The sequence below is a fragment of the Lithobates pipiens genome, unplaced genomic scaffold (genome assembly GCF_037356315.1).
Source record: "Lithobates pipiens isolate NorthernLeopardFrog02 unplaced genomic scaffold, aLitPip1_a1.2 Scaffold_16, whole genome shotgun sequence".
NCBI classification, from domain to species: domain Eukaryota; kingdom Metazoa; phylum Chordata; class Amphibia; order Anura; family Ranidae; genus Lithobates; species Lithobates pipiens.
Genome location: NW_027507748.1, coordinates 212,297,256 through 212,319,311, shown reverse-complemented (window position 1 = coordinate 212,319,311; position 22,056 = coordinate 212,297,256). Strand labels below are relative to the sequence as shown.

The 22,056-nt window shown below is 42.5% G+C and overlaps 1 protein-coding gene across 2 annotated transcripts in view; it reads right to left on the bottom strand.

The window, feature by feature from the left end:
* The window catches only part of RCC1 (regulator of chromosome condensation 1), a 30,073-nt gene that overhangs the window by 2,125 nt on the left and 5,892 nt on the right, over positions 1-22,056 (bottom strand). For both annotated transcript variants that reach the window (XM_077480981.1, XM_077480982.1), the window contains exons 2-7: positions 20,814-20,916; positions 18,370-18,560; positions 18,075-18,254; positions 11,760-11,856; positions 8,540-8,662; positions 2,467-2,619 (exon numbers count right to left, since the gene is read on the bottom strand). In XM_077480981.1, coding sequence (XP_077337107.1) covers positions 2,467-2,619; positions 8,540-8,662; positions 11,760-11,856; positions 18,075-18,254; positions 18,370-18,560; positions 20,814-20,892 — 823 coding nt within the window. In that variant the 5' untranslated portion in view covers positions 20,893-20,916. The remainder of the gene's footprint in view (positions 1-2,466; positions 2,620-8,539; positions 8,663-11,759; positions 11,857-18,074; positions 18,255-18,369; positions 18,561-20,813; positions 20,917-22,056) is intronic.

Below are 22,056 nucleotides of genomic sequence, written 5' to 3'. Positions count from 1 at the left end.
TCATCTTTGTCACACCCAGTCAATGAAATGCAAAGACGGTGTACAATGGGAGAGGGAGAGGAAAGTAGCGCTAGTCACAGATGGGTGGATCAGGTGAGATGCAGTTTACTCAGCAAGCTTCTTGCACACACTATTTAATCTTAGACTTTTTTGGGGGTTGGTATATATAGTTTTACTACAATAGGAATCACACCATTCATCTTTTCTCTTCATTGGGAACTGCCTGAGCAATCCCTTAAAAAAGGGGAAACAGCTGACTGGATATGAAATCATGGCAAGCCCTTAAACGCTATTGCTCATCAGTAATATGATAAGCATGAGGAGTTGGTGAGTGCAAAAGGAGTGTTAGATATTGGGCACGTGGTGTGGAATATTTGGAAGTTTGCAATGTACAGTGTTTAATGTAATTAAATGGGAACGTTCAGGCACCTTATAGTTAGTGGAGAGAACTGTTTACATGTTAATTTCTAGATTTACACACACACACACACACACACACACACACACACACACACAAGCTGGGCATAAAAACGCCAAATGTGGCAAAACTTGCCCAAATGCCAGGTGCATTTAGTACTTCAGGGGTTTCATTTCAATGGCAAGAATAAATTCAAAATTCTGATCAATGAAATAAATGCCCAAAACACTAATCACTGCTAAACTCACCTAAGCTGGTTTGCAATAATGCAGCTTAGGGAAGGTTTTTTTTTACCACTTCAGCCCAGGAAGGTTTTACCCCCTTCCTAACCAGAGCACTTTTTACAATTTAGCACTGCGTCACTTTAACTGATAATTGCAAAATCATGCAATAATGTATCCATACGAAATTGACACATTTTTGGGACCACTGACATTTATACAGTCATCAGTGCTATAAAAATGCACCGATTACAGTTTAACACTAGGGGGCGATCAAGGGCTTAAATGCGTGTTCTAACTGTATAGGGATGGGATTGAGTAGGAGCAGAGACATATCGCTGTTCCTACTTACTAGGAACAAACATGTCTCCTTTCCTCTGACAGCACAGGGATTTGTGTGTTTACATACATGCATACAAATTGCTGTGCTGGTGCTTGTGCACATGACCACACACATCGGGTCACCCGCTGCCTCTGGTGGCTTTTAAGGGAACCCCGTAAGAGGTTTCATGCAGGGGAGCCATTCTGTCCCCGTAAATACACGTGAACCAGTTAATGCATTGTAACAATAGTTCTGGTTTGACAATCCAATATAAAAGCTTACATCTGTCTGCTGGTCATCTCTATACAACTTTTTGGATTCCCTGCATGCTTTGCAGCTTCTCCTAGGACTACATATCCTTTGGTACCTTCCTGCCTGCAAACAAACGATTCCTGTACCCCCTCCCCCAGTTGAGAGCAGGCTTCTGAATTCCACAACACAGCAATGCCTATGTGTAACAAAATCCAAAAGGTAATGTGGGGGTTCTTTCACAAAGTTTACAAAATTTCAGGATCATTCAAAATAGCCTAGGATTAGGCTAAAAATTATTGAAATTCAATGTGAAAATGAATATGATTTTTTTCATTTTGACCATGGATATGCTTTAAGAGAGAAGTATGGGGTTGGAGAAAAATTAAACCAATCATAATCCCCTAAATGGCTGCAGCTGCCCCCCGCCACCTCCAAGACTGAGAATTGAGAGAACAAAGACCACTGATCACTCAGCCTGAAGAGAGCCAGTAACTGTCAATGACCGGCTCTCTGCTCATCGAGCTCACTGCACCGTGGCATGTGGAGGAAGTGGGAGTGGCTAGCTCAGCCTCTCAGCAGCCGAATCCCAATCATATGGTTGGGAACTTTTGAGCCTGAACATGCTCTGCGACGTCAGCAGAGGGCTTTAGCCAGCTGTTGCCTGAAAACGGTTCACAGGCATGCAGAACTAACTAGGAGATGTATAGCCAAAAGCTTTTCTGGTTTTACCTTCTTTAAAAATTGTACCAGAAAAAATAAAAATAAAGCCAAGCAGGTCACAAAGGTATCCTGACCCTGTTTTCTCTAGCATAAGCCCCCTTTCACAGCAGTGCAAATTGTCATGCAATTTGACAGTTTCAAATTGCATAACAAGTCATACCCTATTGCTGGCAAAGGAACAGCTCATGTCACAGCAATTATGAAAAAGGTTCCTGCACTACTTTGACGATATCATTGCAACTTGCATAGACTTCAGTTAAATGAAGTTACAATGAAATCAGCTGTGTAAAAAATAAATAAATAAATCGCATCAGTGTGCAGTTTTTATAGTACAATTTCAAAGCTGCACTGGTGTGAACCAGGAATAAGTTTAAACTAACATTTCACATACAGAGAAAGAGGTCATCGTGATTTTATACAGTGACATAACTGTACGCCTACTCTCCCAAATTTAAAATAAAAAACAGTTAAGCACAGATTAGAATTTAAAAATAAGGAAGCATCAAAGCCAATTAAAGACCCTATCCACTCACCCAGCTGATGGTAGTTGGAGAGGCCAAATCCATAAACATGACCTTCTTGCGACACAGCAAATGTGAAATAAGCACCACAGAAAACATCTCGAAACGCAACACGTCCACAACCTTTCTCCTTAAGTCGGATGCACTGAGGAACAAGCAGCCTCTCTGCAGCAGGAAAAATAAAATAATCTAAGCATATTAAATCTACCTGAAAAAGGCATTCATTATTCTATAGTGAGCATTTTTAAAAAGTAAAAATGTAAGAAAATAATAAGAACACATTTGGGCTTTATGTACACTGCTGCTGGTAAGTGGACATTTAAGAGTAGTTGGCCATTTTTTTTTCAGCTGCCTCTGAACTCTCTATGTCATCTTATCAGTACATGTACACAGGGTCATTTATAGTTGTTTCTAAGCAGTTGAGTTTAGAAGTATTCCCCCCACCCCCTTCAAAAAATGTCTGTAACAGCTTGTAAACACGGTAACTCACATTTTGATTACACACGTTTTCTTGATTTGACAAATTGCAGAAAGGGGGGGGGGGGGGGGCTTCTAAAAAACGCAAATGCGGCTAAACTCGGGACGTAACTGTGGCAAAATGGAAATTTTTAAATGTCCGTTACTATCTGTCAAGGTAAATCATTTAGGAGATTTAAAATGTCCCCTGTACATTAAGCCTTAAAGTTGTTGTAAACCCTCAAAGGATACACAGAGATTAAACAAATCCTCCTACGTAAGTTTTACTTGTGCATCTGCCATCTTCCCTTCTCTACACCCTTTGAAAGGTGCAGATCTAGTTACAAATCTTTCAGCAGTACATTGGGGGTGGGTGGAGAGTATACCTACACTGTTTGAGAGTCGACGATAGGAAAAAGACAACCCCCCCCTTCACATGGGCAGAGGGACAAAACATGTAGACTAGCTCCCTGCTCATCTCCCTCAGGCACAGCTCATGTTATCTCATGTGTTGCACTTATCAGAAGTAACTCATGCTAACAGAGGAACAAAGCACCAGAGAGAAGCCACACAGAGTGAGACAAGTAAATACTACAGATATTACAGGTGCATCTCAAAAAACATCTGAATATCAAAAAATGAATTTTTTGTAATTATATAACGTGACCTGACAACCTTTAGTAGCAGCAGCAAGCCTCCATCCCTAATATGTGTTCAACATTTGCAGAGAGAGGGAAATGGGACTTTGAATGAGGGGTGTCACTGAATGGATATTAAAAAATTGTTCAAATCACATCGTGAAATCCATTTTTTTAAATTATTGCATATCATTAATTTCATTCACCTACAAGTATGGATTTGTCCCATTAATAGTAAATTTACTTCACAAGGTCTTATTTCTATATTCCTGCAGAACAGTATGGCCTGGTAAGCAGACATCATACATTTATGGTTGCGACATGGTCACCTGGTTTTTACTCAGCTGCTATCCTCAATCTAGATGCGATTCCTCACCTCAGCCCCAGGGGAGATCGCTATTCCTGTCCTCTGCATCCCCTGGACAGATGTTGGGCATCACCTTTGGGCCAGATAGTAAGTTATAGCCCCCTCTTTTCTTGAGAGATGGTTCTCCGTTTAAAGGTTATCCCATATTTACAGATATTCTTGATTTTCAGAGCATTTTTACTCCTGATGATTGGCAAGACCCATGAAATGTGCGTCGAGTATATATCCAACTGATGCCCAGACCAGTTTGACTTACTATGAGCAATTGCTTATGTTTATTGGTTTTATGAATGGATGAGTCTGTCTATGCATTTGCATTGTTGTTAATGATGTTGCATTATATTTTGTACAATAACGGTATATTTAAACAAATGTATTTAAAACAAGTGTACTATAGTAAATTGTGTCCTGAATCCGAGAGTGACACTTTTCATGATGTGATTTGTACTTAATAAACAATTTTAATCAAAGTATCCATTCAGTGACATGCCTCATTCAAAGTCCCATTTCCCTCTCTTTTCAAATGTTTCATAGTTAGTAAGGTTGAATAAAGACACCAGTCCATCCAGTTCAACCTGAGTGAGTGTCTACAATTGCCTCTATCCCTGTACACTCATCACACATCCCTACCCTCAAGGAGCCCACAATCCAAGGTTCCCCATTCATATACTAGGGCCAATTTTGGACAGAAGACCCGGTAGACCCCGAAGACCCGATGTTGAACATGAATTTTTAGTACCGTAAAACACGCACTTTTCTCCCCCCCTTAAAATCAGGGGGGAAAAAATTGCGGGTACGTGTTATACACTGATCCTCCGTGATTTTTTGAGCTTCTGGGCAGTTCTAAGCCGCCTTTGGCACTTCTCGGCAGCCAAAAACCGCAGAGAACTACCGGGCACCATTTTTAAAAATAGAACTTGAAAATAACACTGACAAGGGGACAACGATGGACAAGGCTGCAATGATAGACAGGCTGCAATGATGGACAAGCTGCATGACAAGGCTGCATTTGACACTGACAAGGCTTCAGATGGACACTGATAAGGCTGCATTGATGGGCATTTAAATGCAAGTTTTTTTTTTCCTTAAACTTCCCTCTTAAACTTGGGGTACGTGTTATACGCCGATAAATACGGTAGTTCAATTCAAAAAGTGAAAACTAGTCTAGATTCATTACACACATAGTAATCTATTTCAAGCATTTTTCGCTTTTAAATTTTGAGGATTATAGCTTACAGCTAGTGAAAACCCAAAACCCAGTACTGCATCTCAGAAAATTAGATTACATAAGAGCCAAGAGAAAAAAAAAAAAAGTTGAATTTCAGTACATCCAGGTACAGTGCGGTATGCACTCAATACTTGGTCGGGGCTCCTTTTGCATGAATCGCTGCATCAATACAGCGTGGAAGAGGTGATCAGCCTGTGGCACTGCTGAGGTGTTATGGAAGCCCAGGTTGCTTTGATAGCAGCCTTCAGCATGTCCTCATTGTCAGGTCTGGTGTCTCATCTTCCTCTTGACAATACCCCACAGATATTCTATGGGGTTTAGCTCAGGCAAATATGCTGACCAATCAAGCACAGAGATACCATGATCATTAAACCAGGTATTGGTACTTTTGGCAGTGTGGGCAGGTGCAAAGTCCTGCTGGAAAATGAAACGTTAAGATGGGCTGCATGGTCGAGTCACCAGAAGAAATCTATTACTGCGCAAATTCCACAAAGTATCCTGCGTACATTATGCAAAACAGCACAGAGACAAGCCTCAAACCTTATGGCACAGTGTCACAAGTCATTTGGAGTGATGAGACCAAAATTGAGCTTTTTGGCCACAACCATAAACCCTACATTTGAAGAGGAGTCAACAAGGCCTATGAGAAAAGGTACACCATTCCTACTGTGAAACATGGAGGTGGATCGCTGAGGTTTTGGGGATGTGCGTGCTACAAAAAGGCACAGGAAATTTGGTCAAAATTGATGGCAAGATGAATGCAGTACGTTATCAAAAAATACTGGAGGAACATTACATTCATCAGCCAGGAAGCTACGTATGGGGCGTATGTGGACATTCCAACATGACAATGATCCAAAACACAAGGCAGAGTCAACCTGTCATTGGCTACAGCAGAATAAAGTGAAGGTCTGGGAGCGGCCATCTCAGTCTCCTGACCTCAACATCATTGAGCCACTCTGGGGAAATCTCAAAACGTGCAGTTCATGCAAGATAGCCCAAAAATTTACAGGAACTGGAGGCCCAGAAATTATTAAATTCTGCCAGGGTATGTAAACTTATGAGCACAACTGTATAACACTCTGTGTAACGAATCTATATAAGATTTTATTTGGGTATAGCATCGCACAACCGTGCAATTGTTAAAGTAATGCAGTGCCAGATCGCAAAAAAATGGCCTGGACCACAGGGGTCTCTACGGTTTAGATTTTTGGGACGCTGCGCGTCTACATCACTTTCTTCAGTCCATCCCGAACCCCACTGCTTATTCTAGACCGCTGACTGTGTTTGAGGAACACTTCTCTGGCACGGAACCTATCTCCCGCCTTCTCTCTAAAATGGATGTTTTACTAAATGCCCCGCCACCAACGCACCGTATCTCTAGTCTCGCGAAATAGGAGGGGGACCTGGGTTACACCTTCACGCCTGCGCAGATTGCACAAGTTCTACGGTTCACCCTGAAATCTTCAACATGCACCAAGACACAGGAGTTGAATTATAAAATCCTCACGAGATGGTACATGACTCCTAGCCGCCTCCACCTTATCTTCCCGGACGCGTCTGCACATTGCTGGCGTTGCAGGGAAGATGGAGGTACAATCATACATGTTTTTTGGTCCTGCCCCAAGCTCTTGGACTTTTGGACAGCAGTCCGAAATATTGCCCAAAAATTTACGGAATGGCAAATCCCGAATGACCCGGCCTTCTTCCTTTTACATATATCGGACCTGCCCCCTGGGAAATATGCACGGTCAATCTTGCGCCATCTCACCAACGCGGCCAAATCTTGTATCCCTCTGCTCTGGAAGCAACAAACTCCCCCTTCCGTGGTCATGTGGCTACGGAGGGTGGAAGAAATTAACAAAATGGAAGATCTGATAATGACTGCCCAGGATAGGCAGGAAATTTACCGAAAGACCTGGTCCCTTTAGAATGTGTTTGTGTACTCGACAGAAGGCAGAGCCCTTCTCGGGCACTAGGGGGAGTTGGGTTGGTTAACAGGCGTTCATGCGGGGTACTCCGAATCACCTCCACTCCCCTTCCCTAATCTCTCCCTTGCCCCTCCTTCCCTTATCCTCCTTTTCCCTTAATCCTCCCCCTCTCCTACTATTTCTCTCTCCTATCCCATCCCCCCTTTCTGCATTTTTCACCCTCCCCCTTTTTTTTTTCTTTTGTTTATGCGCCATTGCCAACCTTTTCTTATACATGCGACCTACTGACTGCTCATAGCGGTCGTGATTTCGGCCTGTGGGTCTGGACCTTGGGATATTCACTGAACTTGGTATATCTTTGGCCCCCCTTTTGCCGGAATTGGCGGAGGGAGGGTTCCTGGTGGGGTCGATTCACTATTTACGGTGTAATATGAAGCTGGTGGTCGTATTTCCTGTTACTATGCAGCACATTCTGGAGGCTGCGACCTTCACTGTCTATGTTGCCCCTTTTTGTTTGGGGGCTCTACCCTATATGTGTGAAAATTTTGAATAAACGTATATATTTGCAAAAAAAAAAAAAAAAAATGGCCTGGTCATAAGGGGGGGGGGGGGGCTTTCAAACCTTCCCAGGGCTGATGTGGTTAAAGGTCTAAAGGTTCTTTTTGTTTGTTTTTAAATGTATATGTGAAAGAATGCATTAAGGTGAAAAACCTGGAGGGTTTACAACTTTTAACCACTTAAGGACCGGAAGGATTTGCCCCCTTAATGACCAGGCCATTTTTTTTTTTTTTAATACGGCACTGCACCGCTTTAAATGACAACTGCGCGTTCGTGTGACGCTGTACCAAAACAAAATTGATATCCCCCCCCCCCCCACCCCCGCCCCACAAAATGGAGCTTTTGGTGGCATTTCATCACCTCTGCGGTTTTTATTTTTTTGTGCTATAAAAACAAAGAAATAAAATAACACATACAAATTCATTAGGCCGATTAAATATTTTTACTTTTTTCGGGAAAAAAATAAAAAAAATTATATATTATATATATCCACGTGATAGCCATATATTAATTGGTTTGTGCAGAAGTTTTTGCGCCTGCAAACTAGGGGATAGATATAGGAACTTTTTTTTATTGTTTTTACTAGTACTAAGTGATCTGGGATTTTTAGCGGGACTGCAACATTGCAGCGGACAAATCTGACCCCAAATGACACTTTTTGGGGACCAGTGACATCATTCCATTGATCAATTCTATAATGCACTGATCAATGTAAAAATGACACTGGCAGGGATAACACTAGGGGGTGATCAAAGGTTTAAGTGTGTTCTAACAGGTTAAGGAGCCGTCAGGTGGGTGTTTCGTGGATTTATTCCGAGTGCGCCTTTGGTCCCCCCCCCTCCCCCTTCCAATTTTCAGGGAACTAAAATTCATAGCAATGATTTGAATTTTGCACAAATTTCCAAACCTAGGCCTTTGCGTCCTCCACGGTTAGTAAATAGCTCTGGTACACGACCCAGCTGTCCCTGTTCGCCACATCCTGATGTATACAGATCACCATCGGCAGTAAGCATCACAAGGTGGTCATTTCCTGAGAAAGGGAACCCAAATACAACACTTGTTACATTAAAAACCTCTGAATTAAAAAAAACAAAACAAACGCTATTCCTTTGCTACGTTGCGTTTACATAAAGGCTTAAAGGGGTTGTAAAGGTAAATGTTTTTTCACCTTAATGCATTAAGGTGAAAAAACATCTGACACTGCCTGCGCCCCCAGTCCCCCCGTTTTACTTACCTCACCCCTCAAAAATCCTGCGCATGCCCCCGCCGTCCTTTTCACCGTTCAGCCTGGCAGCTGATTAGCTGGAGTAGATGGAAAGCAGCGCAGCCATTGGCTCGCACTGCTTTCAATCACATCCACTGACGCGGAGCGCCGGGGGGGGGGGGGGGGTGGTGGACAGGGATGTGCGATACAGCGAGCGGCTATAGCTGTATCACGGGAACGCGCCCGCAGGTGCTTCTCAACATGCGAGGAAGCTCACATGAACGTGAGAAGTACCTGCGGGAGGAAGCTGAGACAGCGGCCGAGGGACCCCAGAAGAGCAGGTTCGGGGCCACTCTGTGCAAAATGAGCTGCACAGTGGAGGCAAGTATAACATGTTTTTTTTTTTTTAAATAACAAACTAAAAAATTCACTTTACAATCCCTTTAAGTCAATATATTGTACACAGACAGCCACAGTATATTGCATACTTCTAAAAACAATGTAAATCGAACTTAAAGCGGAATTTCACCTTCAAAAGTTCCTAGTTTTAGCAGCAGGGTGGATTTAATTTAAATCACTAGTAAAAAGGCTCGATTTAAATCAATTTGTGTTAAAGAATAATTTTTAAAGAGCAACTGTCATCTCTGTCCTGCAGTGGCTCCTCCTCTGACCCGCTGTTGACTCACCAACAATTCTATTCACTTTAGCGGGAGAGCTGGTGATGCGGCAGTGACGCAAGGTGAGGGACATGGCGGCAGCAGTGGATGCCCGCTAACAGGTGCTACTATGATGGATCTGAAATGACAGGTGTTCTTTAACCACTACAATACAGGGCACTTTCGCCCCCTTCCCTCCCAGCCCAATTTTCAGATTTCAGCATTCTCGCAATTATAATGACAATTGCGCGGTCATGCTACGCTGTACCCAAAATTTAATTGTTATCATTTTGTTTGCACAAATAGAGCTTTATTTTGGCGTTATTTATTAACGACTCCGTTTTTTTTTTTGCAATATAAGGGAAAAAAAAAAAAAAAAAAAAAAAAAAAAAAAACACACAATATTTTCTTCTTTCTATTTTAAAAGAAATCCAATAAAAACCAATTGTCATAAATTAAGGGCCGGTTGACACTGCAGGCGAGGCGAGGCGACTCCGACTTGCCTCGCCGCGACCTGCAGCGGCCTCGGCGGCGACTTGCAAATGACTTCTGTATAGAAGTCAATGCAAGTCGCCCCGAGGTCGCCCAAAAGTAGTACATGAACCTTTTTTCTGAGTCGGAGCGACTCGAGTCGCTCCTCTCAGAACGGTTCCATTGTACAGAACGGGGGCGACTTGCGAGAGCGAGGCGAGTCGTGTCGCCTCGCCCGCTGTGTGAACCGGCTCTTAGGCCAAAATGTATTCTGCTACATGTCTGGTAAAAAAATTTGGTTAAGTGCATAATCATTGGTTTGTGTGATCACAGACATACGTACGCAAATGATCATGCACATATGTGTACAGATAATCATGGGGACATGTGATTTTAGTGGGACATATGTTGTGTTATTTGGGGACAGGTGTTATTTGGGGATATATGTGGGGACATTGTGTTTATACTGTGTGGTGATGTGTGTTTTCACTAGACTGGTGATCAGCGAGTAAAAAAACAGCTCATACTCACTGATCACCAGCCGGCTGCAGCGATCTGCTCTCCTCTCCTCAGCGACAACTTCCGTGTGAGGAGAGGAGGAGCCGATTGCCCAGCAACCAGCTGTTTGTTTACATCACATGATGACCGTGATTGGACACGGCTGTCATGTGATCAGGAGGGTCAATCACAGAGCTTTCCTGCCGATCCCAGATGCGCCGTATCTGGGTGACACAGGCGCATCGGGATCGCGCCGCTGCGTGGGCACGCACGCGATCCCCCTACTTCTGATGGATGTTCAGGAACGTCCACTCAGAAGTAGAGAGCTCCCACCCGGCCGTATATGTACATTGGCCGGGTGGGAAGTAGTTAAATGCAAGGACTTATTCTTGCTGGTAGTTAGAATCTTTAATATTTGCAAACAAAATTAAGGTTTCCCCATTGAGAATAAGCAGCTGTCAGGTTAGTAAATATTCCCAAAATGGGGTCTCTTTTACGGCTCACTGCCATTTTGCTCCTCAAGGGAGGAATAAAGCACTTCAAGCTATGTGCAGAAAGATCACAAGGTTTATAAGCCGATTAGAATGTTGTTTCACTTTTTACTTGCTTGCCCCCCCTCACACTTAGAGCCTGGTACATATGCAGGTCTTTTCAAATCATATAGTTTGTAATGTACATATATTTGCAAAACAATGGTATAAAGGCATATTCCTGAACTTTGTTTTATCTCATGGTTATTGTGAAATGATGTGAATGCATCGATGCAGTGCATGTCATCTCAGCTTGCATTTATTGAATGAGTTAACCAAAAAATTTCAATATTGCTACATAATTGTGTTTATTCAGCTTGGAATGGAGCTTAGTTGTATTATATATATATATATATATATATATATTTATTACATAGAAACCCATCTTTAAATTTTAACCCCAAAAGCATTAAAAAAAAAAAAAAAAAAAAAAACTATTTATTTATCCTCCCTGTTTAGCAGGTACCTGCTCCCACCAGGTAGGTGATCAGAGCATAAGTTATCCCCAACCTTCTGGGACATGTCACAGGTCCCAGAAGGCAGCAGGACCATTCCCAGTTCAGCTGCAGCTAAATGTGTATGCACACACACAGGTCAATTAGCTGTGGCCAAAACCAAAAAGGTCAGAAGCTCTAATCGCAATAACTACATTAATAACAAATATGGCCATATGTACAACATGTGCATGAGACAGAAGTTTCTCCACCGCAAACTCTTGCTAGCAGAGAAGCCAAGCTGCACGTATGAATGAGCCCTTAATCCACTCACCTGATGCTATTTTCACTACAGGAGCATCTATTTGGACCTGTACTGGAACCACACTCTTCTTCATAGGCTCCAGTAATCCAATAACACCATTGTTGTCCTATTAGCAAATAGGAAAATAAAACAATAAGCAACCATATGCACGTCAGGAGTACATTTTATACAATTATATAGATCACTCACTCACACACACACACACTTTATACGTGTATTTTTCCTAGCTATTATAAATGATAGGAAGTAAAATAAAGTGTTTCCACCTTAGATTACCATTATCAAACATTACCCATCGGTAACATTTATACAAAGAAACATTGGATCAATTGACTAGAGATAAAACGTTTATTTTAATTAAAAACTCACTTTTAAAAAGGGGCGTGGCCTGGAGCAGCATGAGATAGGATGCTAGGGACTCGAGCTCTGCCTGCTGAATATCCTTAACCACTAATCCTATTATACCGTGCACTCCCAGAAGTCCGTGAACCTACAGAGCTATTTTTTGTGAGGACCCCAAGGCTGCCATTGCGTGGATTGAACAGAGGGAGACCCACAGATAAGTAAACACTTGTTTATTCATTCCCCCTCTACCCTTTTGATCCCTATATATCATTTCTACCCGTCACCCCCCTGAAGTGGCATTGAGTGCAATGACTGACACATGAAGTTCTAATTATAGTCATCTCGGGATCTGGACTCAAGGAATGCCACATTAGAGTGTAGCCCTAGCCCAGTATTCCCTCTGAGATGAGGCATGGTTGCCACTAGGGGTCATTACAACAGCATGCCCTTACCTTCCCCTCCCGCCTCTGTCCTTGATGAAATGACTCCGGTCTTATGCGCCTGTCTAAGGCTGGATTCACACCTATGAATTTTTAGTGCATTTTGCAGATTTGCACTATAGAACGCGTTCCATAGGAAACCACGTTAAAATGGACTGTAGTGCAAATCTGCAAAATGCACTAAAAATGCATAGGTGTGAATCCAGCCTTAGGCTCGGTTCATCTCCAATACCCCCATTTATGAACAAACTTCTTCATTCACCAGTATTTACTGGCAGAGGAAGACATCACCCTAGAGAGCTCACTAGGGCTACAACGAACGATTATTTTCATAATCAATTAGTTGGTCGAATGTTGTTTCCATTAATCGGTTCATAACCTTAAAAGAAAAAACAAAATTAATTCGTTGTTGGGCAGATTGAAAAACACAAATTGCCGCAAAAATGCATTATTACATACTTTTCTGCAGCTTCTCCATTGAAGTATATTGAACAAAAAAAAAAAAAAAAAACACAACAAAATAGCAGCTTTTTTTTTTTTTTTTTTTTTTTTTTTAACGCAAAAAGTCCTCGTCTTTTCCAAATAAGCAGCAGCTGAAAAAATCATGGATGTGAAGGTGTCCCATAGGAAACCATGTAAATGAACTGTAGTGCGTTTCTGCAAAAAGCACCAAAAAGCACCAGGCCTGAGATGTTTAATAGCTTAATGGGGTTAAAAACTAAAATTAGTACAAAAAGAGCAAATCGCTACTGTAAGGTGGTCATTTACAATGGGACAGTGAAAATATTTACAGTAGCGATTTGCTCTTTTTGTACTATAAAGGGTTAATTTTAGTTTTTTAACCCCATTATGTTAGTGGCCGATCGATTAATTTCATAATCGATTAGTTGTTGATCAATCAATTCGTTTTGGCCCTAGAGCTCACTCAGAGTGAGCGACGTCCTATAATGTGTTACATTACATAGCGAAGTTTCACCACACTCAATACAGCAAGCAACCTGCGATGGCACAGGCTGCCCAGTGCTGAGCTGCACATATCCTTTATAAAATATGAACAGTATGCAGACATCGGAACTGCTCCTGTGAATGACCTGCTGCCCACTAACCCTTTCTTCACTGGTTGGACTACGTTTATGCCATGTTGGCAGTTAGGGATTCATGCCCGCACCAGTTAGGGACAGTGCAGGGTGGGGTGGGGGAAGAGGAGGGATTTATGTTTTTGCTCAAAGATGACATGCCGACTTACTTCGTTAATGGTTCTTTTACTTGCTATTATGACAAATGGATTGTACTGCTAGGTCTTCCCAAGAAGTGCACATATACACGAGACAGTTACTGGGGGGGGGGGGGGTCTTTGGGTGGACTCTGGGTCCAGGAGTTCTGCAAACTATTCCTTCTAACCCATGGCCACCTTGAATTCCTCACATGGAATGTCTGGGGCATGAGGGACCCAATTAAGAGGTCGACCATATTTTCACTCCTCAAAAAACAAAGGGCAGATGTGACAGTTTTGGTAGAAACTAGAAACTTACGCAGAGGGCCCAGTATTGCGGACAATTAAACGTCCATGGGTGAGGTGGACTTACCACCCAGTCTGCACCACTCACTCTAGAGGGGTTTCAGTCCTTATTGCAAAGGACACACACTTCGAGCTCCAGGACTCAGAGACCCAGAGGGCAAATATACATTCTTAAAAGCCAGGCTGCATGGAGATCTAGTACTTTTGATGGCATTCTATGTACCACCACCGTTTAACTCTGCCACACTGTCAGCTGGGTTTAGCTTTATGGCACTTCACACCTCCATCCCAGTGATATGGCTGGGCAGTTTTAATAACATCCTAGACCAACACTATAATAGACTATGTAGGCCCGAGACTGCCCCAACATCTCCCCACCAGACAAGATTTGCTAGATTGCTGAGAGACTTCAATCTAGTAGACTCTTGGATATACAAGAATCCCACAGAGTCTACTCTTGCTTCTCCTCATTACATCACACCATGTTTCCGAATAGACCTTATCCATTTATTCTACCTCCGTTAGCAGACGTGGGATTTTCCCCTAGGTCACTTTCCGATTACTGTCCCTATTGGGCCACGCCATCTCTGCCACACGACAGACCTCCCAGCCACATGGAGGTTAAACCCCTTCTTGCTGACACTGTTCCCTGAGGGGGATGACATAACAGCTGAATGGGAACAATACCTAGCCACTAACGAAGGTACTGCATCACAACAGATAGTATGGGACGCATTTAAAACCCACGCCCGCATGACACATGCGCATCAATAGGATTAAAACTTACTTCAGAAAAGCCAATGGCTGAAGCTACGGAGGGCTTGCTCTCGGCAGAGAGGGCATTTCTAGAAGACCCCACTAGTGATAGAGCCAATCTCAAACTGCGTTCTAGGACAGTAGACTTGATGCACTATGAAATTTCTAGGCGTAAATTCTGCAGACAAAAATCGTTCGAACACAGGGAAAGGCTAAAAGCTTTCCAGCCCTATCTGGTGCATTGTGAGGAGAGGCCGCCCATAGCGATTTCACTTCTCTCTCCTGGAAATGCACAAATAACAGAACCTAGCCAGGTCAACACAATTCAGAAACTTTTTTTGCCTCATTATATACATCATTGTCCCCAGATCCAGATGATACATTCATGATTGAGTGATTCCTCTCTGGACTACATATCCTTCAGTTGACTGAGGAACAGGTCGAGGAACTAGGAGGCGCCACTCTCGGTGGATGAGATCTCTGGGGCCATAGCAGAATTCCCCAGGTCCGAGGCTCCGGGCTCGGATGGCTTACTGGTGAAATTCTACTCCACATACTCTGAACTACTTGCTCCTAAACTACTTCCACTTAATTTTTACAGACTTGGAACTACCAGTACCCATGAGGAAAGCAATGATTCCCAAACCTGTTAAGGACCCACATCTCCCGGAATCCTATCTTATGGGCGGGAAGTCTGCTGACATGATGACTTGCCGAACAGACCCGCCCACTGAATCTGGACTTTGGGGTTTCAAACAGCTAAGGGGGGGGGGGGGGGGGGGCGCATTTAACAGATAAGGATACATGCAGGAGGCATGTATATCCTTATAGATCACCACTATGGCAGTAGTTTAGAATTGTAGTAATTTAGAATGGATGAGGGTGGGTTTACATCCACTTTAATGGAAACAATTAAATGCCCGACCCCAAAAAACTAATTTCTCAATATTATAACATGCTACCACTCCCCCAGGCAACCACGTCACCCTACGCCTTGAAGACTAGATAGGAATGAGAGATGGGGGCCTGTGGCAGATGAGGAATATAGTGATGTAAATTGGTCTCTCCCAGGCTGACCAACTTACAAGTTTTTATAAAACATTGATCATACCTCACACCGCTTAAAATCTCCAAGTACAAGCAAGACCAGTCCTCCAATTGTCCAATGTGTAGCCAAGCTACAGGTACATTTTATCACCTGCTATGCCAATGCCCCAAGATTCAGACATTCTGGACACAGGTGATACAGTTCCTGCATGACACTATAGGCTCCCCTATAACATTACAACCCAAGCCGTGTTTCTTAGGCATATTTCCTGAGCTGTAACTAGATAAAATTTACCAAAATATTCCTGAATGAAACCCTGTTTTCCGCAAGGAAGGTTAGAGCTAGAGTTTGGATGAGACCCAATCCGCCAGAGCTCTCACACTGGATAGTAGAAGTTAATAATACACTACCCTATAAGAAATGTATATATTCCCTTGAAGTATGAACGGATCTGGGATAGGTGGCTTAAAGAGGAAGTAAACTCTCCCACTCTGATACTTCTTTTCATTTAGTCCATTATAACAATTACCAAACTGTAGCCACTGTAATCCAGCCCAAAATCCAATATTACTTACTGTTTAAAGAAATAAAAAATAAAAAAACTTGTTTCCAGGGGATAGGCAGCTCCATCTTAAGTATTATTTTCTGAGTCCACAGTGGAGTGTATTTCCGCCCTTACATTGAGCACTTCCTGTACTGTTAAACAAGCCTCGGTCTCAATCCAACGTTTCTATGGTAACCCTGCTTCCCTGTTCATAGCTTACTTGTTTATTTCATAGTATTTACTTGTGCTGCTTATCTAGCGTTTGCCTGTGTGAGTCCTATTCGCTTCAGCTTATAAGACTGCAGTAATGCTGTCCCATGCCATGCTTTATACTGCATGTGTCACATGGTGTGTAGGAGAAAGCTCTGAGTGATTATGAAGCCTCCTGGGAGTTCAGCTTGTGCCCTAGGAAGTCCTGATAACAGAGAAGACAGAGTGTGCCATAAATCAGGGGAGATCTGGGCATGCTCAGTGACATCATTCTAAAGAAAAAAAAGGGATAACAATACTAAGCATATCTAGAAGCAGTGTTCATTAGGGATTTTTATGCTGATTTACATGGGACAAAGTTGTGGGGGAGGGTTTACAACCACTTTAAGGCTCTTGAAACTTATGTTTAACAGGGGATAAGTGGGCCATGACTCTTCTCCACACTGGTCTCTGCACCAGTAGTAAGTGTGGGGGTGGACTGAAGAATACAGCAGTACAAAACACAAAATAGAGTGCATTTGAGGGATTTTGCAGTGCGATATCGAAATATGTTGCTGTATATTCTGTCAGAAGTATGTCACACATTTTCTTTTTGTTCAATAAAATTTTGTTTAAGAAGGGGAAACAGTAGCTGATGCTGGGATGATGGCAGCAAGGTCCCACACATGCATGCACAATGAGGTCACTACCCTGAATGCTGCTGCCATATGTTCCGACAGACAATACCATGTTTACGCAGCAAAAGACTCTAGAAATTAGTCAGCGACCACTGCACACATACGTGGATTACTGCTATCACTAGTATCAGGGCCAAAACGCAGACGTTACGGAAGCAGTGATGGATTCCAACTGTAGAGTTGGCCCAGCCAGGCAGAGTATGGTTACTAACTGCAGTGGCAACTCTAGTAACATCAACTTAAAAGGCCATCGCTCATTATTTTTTTTATTTTTTTTGAGGTTGGCAAAGTATGTATAAAGGAGGGTAAATAAAGTATATACAAGCAGTTTCATGAAAACTCACAGTTCATTAAGGGTAGAGGTACCAACTATAAAGCTATCCCAAGTTAAAAATTATGGTGCCAGAGTTGGGTTTTATCGACAGGCAGGACCTCTGCTAGGTTCAGCAGCGAGAGCTTCAGTGAAAAACGGGTTTACAGCAGTACTACTTTAAAGATGCTAATCAACAGCGGCTCTTATGTCAAAGAAGGTTAACACCACACTACATACTCTGCTATAGGCCAGGCAGTAAGAGGAGTGCATGTCTAGCTCCCCCTCTCAACTCCTGGGTGAGCATGACACCCTGTGTCAACAATGCACTGCCACACACATGACCCACTACCCCCCAAATGTATCAACACACTTGTACACCAATTGACTATTTTCACATTACTGGGTTTAGTAACACTCTAAGGTCTACCACAACATGAGCAAGCAAAAGGGCTAAGAAATGCTGGTTGCATACCCTGAATGATCCAAAGATAAACACCCTTCCATCTTCCGTCAATGCAGCAGTATGGCTATCCCCTGCAGACACCTGTACAACTTTTTCTGGCAGCTGGACTTTCCCAGGTTCCGTTTCTGAACCCTCCTCTGATGTGTCCCGACCTAGTGCTCCTTCATCATTACAGCCAAATGTATAAATCTGTGAAATCAAAGAGAGAGTACCATCAGCTATAAATCATGTGGATACATGTAAATTAGAAAGGGTTGAACAAACTTGCTAGGTTGTTGTTGGGTCAACAATATTAGAAACTCACACTGCCAGATACTGCAAGACAAACTGTGTGCATTCCTCCAGCCTCAGCCTGTACTATTGGTTCTTCCAGCGGTACAAGTGCTGGCCTCTTTCGTTCCATCACATCTTCTCCAAGGCCCAACTGACCCACATCACCTTGTCCAAGGGTGAGCACCAAACCACCAACAGTGTTGTGGGAGCCATGAGCGACCACTGAAAAGCAAAATACATGCAAAGACTGCATTAAGGGTGGTGGTAGTTTGTAAAATCAAAGTGCAGAGAATATAAGGCTAGTTATTGTAGGTTTCCCACAACATTCTTAGAAAAAACAAACCCACACACAAACCAGTTAGTTATTGAACCCCCCCAAATCTGAAGAAAGTATGCATAAGTACAGCATCTCACAAAAGTGAGTACACCCTCACATTTTTGTAAATATTTCATTACATCTTTTCATGTGACAACATTGAAGAAATGACACGGCCACAATGTAGGAGAGTACGGCTTGTATAACAGTGTAAATTTGCTGTCCCCTCAAAATAACTCACACAGCCATTGCTGGCCACAAAAGTGAGTACACATCCCTAAGTGAAAACGTCCAAATTGGGCCCAAAGTGTCTTTTTGAGGATGCCCCACAGATGCTTAATAGGTTTAGGTCTGGAGACATGCTTGGCCAGGCCATCATCTTTACCCTCAGCTTCTTTAACCAGGCAGTGGTCATCTTGGAGGTGTGTTTGAGGTTGTTATGTTGGAATACTGCCCTGCGACCCAGTCTCCGAAGGGAGGGGGATCATTCTCTGCTTCAGTATGTCCTAGTAAATGTCGGCATTCATGGTTCTCTCAATGAGCTATAGCTCCCCAGTGCCGGCAGCAATCATGCATCCCCAGACCATGACACTCTCACCACCATGCTTGACTGTAGGCAAGACATACATGTATTTGCATTCCTCACCTGGTTGCCACCACACATGCTTGACATGTGTTGCGGGGCAAGGACGCTGACGACATCGCTTATGCCGGTTCACACTAACAGTCTATGACAGGCCCGGAGGTGAATGGCTAAAAACAGCCGAGTGAGTTACTCCCTAGTGCCAGGCAGGCAACTCTTCAAAAATGTAAGTGGATTACAGATATATATATTTTTTTTTTAACAAGCCTGAAGTTCTAACACTGGGAGCCTCCTTCCCTTTTTATCTTCCACATGACATCATGTGATCTGTGAAAGGGAAATCTGACAAGAATACTGTGACTGAGGATCATTTGGAGATATTGTAGTCTTCCAGCTGGTTTATAATTTCACCAGTATATCGATCTAGGGAGTACATATTAGTTAGAGTGGTGAAGGATTGACACAATGGTGGAGCACTCAATGCATTTATAGGCAAAGATGTTTTATTTCACAAGTTAATTGCTTTATTATTTTGCTCTATGTCAGCCTCTCAACATTTTCAACACAGAGGAACCCTTGAAATAGTTCTCTGGTCTCAGGGGAACCCCTGCTAAAAATTTGAAATCTAACACTCACGATATATTAGCGTGATGGTCAGTGGGAAGAATGGTCCTTACACTTGTGGTCATTGGGAAGAATTACCTCCTTACAGATAGCTAAAAAGATCAATGGTGTAAGTGGGAACTTATCTGAGAGGCAGAAATTGCCCAATGCTGAAGGAACCCCCAACAGCCTCTGGAGGAACCCTGTTTGAGAATCACTGCTCTATGTACTTGATTTTTTTTTCTGGACTTATATTTCAGCACTCTAATAATATTGCACAAAAGTTTTTTTTTTGCACTTTGACATGCACTAGCACTTTAAATATTTTTTGCAGTTTGTTTATTTATTACATATGTGTTATTTCGTTTATATGTTTGGATTACTGAATTTTAGATTTTTTTGGATGACGTTCAGACCAGCAGCACTCTTATCGCTATATACAGTTGATAAAGCAGCCTGGGAAATCCACTGCACTTTATATTTTACATTGCTTACATGTTCTTAACACTAGTGTTTAACAATTTGCCAAATCCCAATAACATCATGCATCCTTCCAGCAAGGCTAACAGCAAAATCAAGGCAGCTATAGGTGAGCTGTATCCTAACTGGTTGCAAGCCACTATAAAGAATATCACAGCACAAACAGTTCAGCCTATTGGCACCAATGTGTTGACCAACAGAGGGGGGGGGGGGGGGGGTAATTGTCCTTAGAAAAGCTGCACAGGCACATATTAAAAGATGTGAGCCGGCTTTGACTCATTTTAGAGAACACAGATGTGATCCGAGCCTTGTAAATGGCAACTCTAATAATAGCCCAAGTGCTACCCAGCCAAAATCACTAAGTAACACAAAGGCACACAAACCTGTTTATAGAATTTTGGCCCTACTTACATGAAAACTGTTAATCGTGTGTGCTTTTCAAAAATGGAACTCATATACAACTATATTGTGCGTGGTTTTCACTTATACTTACATTTAGATTTTTTAACCTCAGGAGTACCATTGCTTTCTTCAGCAGGAACGCTCCTCTTCAAAGGTTTCTTTCCACGCATTGCAGTCAGTTACAGATAATATTTCTGAAGGCAAAAAAAGTGAAAAGTTACCATGAATGCTTCTATATAGTATTTTTAGTATGAAGCTTGCATGTTTGTTATACAAAGCCTTGATTATTTAGCATTTGTTAAAAACAAACAAGACATATCAAACCACAAGTAATAGAGACTTATTCCACTCAGTCCAGCTCTCTGTAAGAGGCCACAATACATATAGAGAGCAAGTTCTATAGAAAGATCACAGCACATGAAGGAACTAAAAACTGTAACAATTATATTTTCAGCTGCAAAAGTTAGGCAACTGTATGTACAATGTATTAGTAGGCACGTGTGATATTCCCATACTCAGAAAAACACATTCCGCTTTGCCTCCCGAGTATGCGGCAGATAAACTGAGCTTCCCCTGTTGGGCTAAGTTCCGCTTTAAGCAATGCAAGAATATACTGCTACCAACAGGGCAAATAGACATAAAAGTAGAAGTAAAAAGGCAAGAAAAAAAAAAAAAAGCCGTAGTTCTGGATTTGGAGAGGGATGACCCCTGCCAGGTTGTATTGCTGTCTGAGCCCCCCCCCCCCCCCCCCCACCCCACAATTATGGAGATTCGCCCTCTCTATTTGTCCCGTTTACCAATATCATTAAAAGAAATTCCTAAGATTCGGGTTGTCCCCAGAAGACTAATGGAGGGGAAATCTTCCAAAGGGGACACTAGTTCTGGTGGCCTGGGGGTCCCCTAGGGATTCCCTTAATTTGCAGGGATTTCCTGTTTGGCTATGGCACTAACAAACGAAAGAAAGAATGATAAACCTCCTCAATGGCAAAAAATAAACCAACGGGGGTTATATCCCTCCCTTACTCTATCCAGAATGAAAAGCAAAAGACTTTGCCTATAGTTATACTTTAAAGTACATAAAATATGAAGGCCAGTCCCTTTAAAGAATTTTACAGGGAGTACAAAATCCAATTTTCTCTATTGTTCTTCCAGCTTGATGAATTTGGCACCATAGGAGGTCCAAAAGCAGATCATAAAAGGGTGGGCACACCAGGGTGGATACATTGTTTTGCAAATCTATGTACTCTACAAACTGATTGAATTGGTTCTGATAAATCGCTGTTTTACTAACCTGACAGCTTATTATTCTAAATAGTTTTGTTTGCAAATATTAA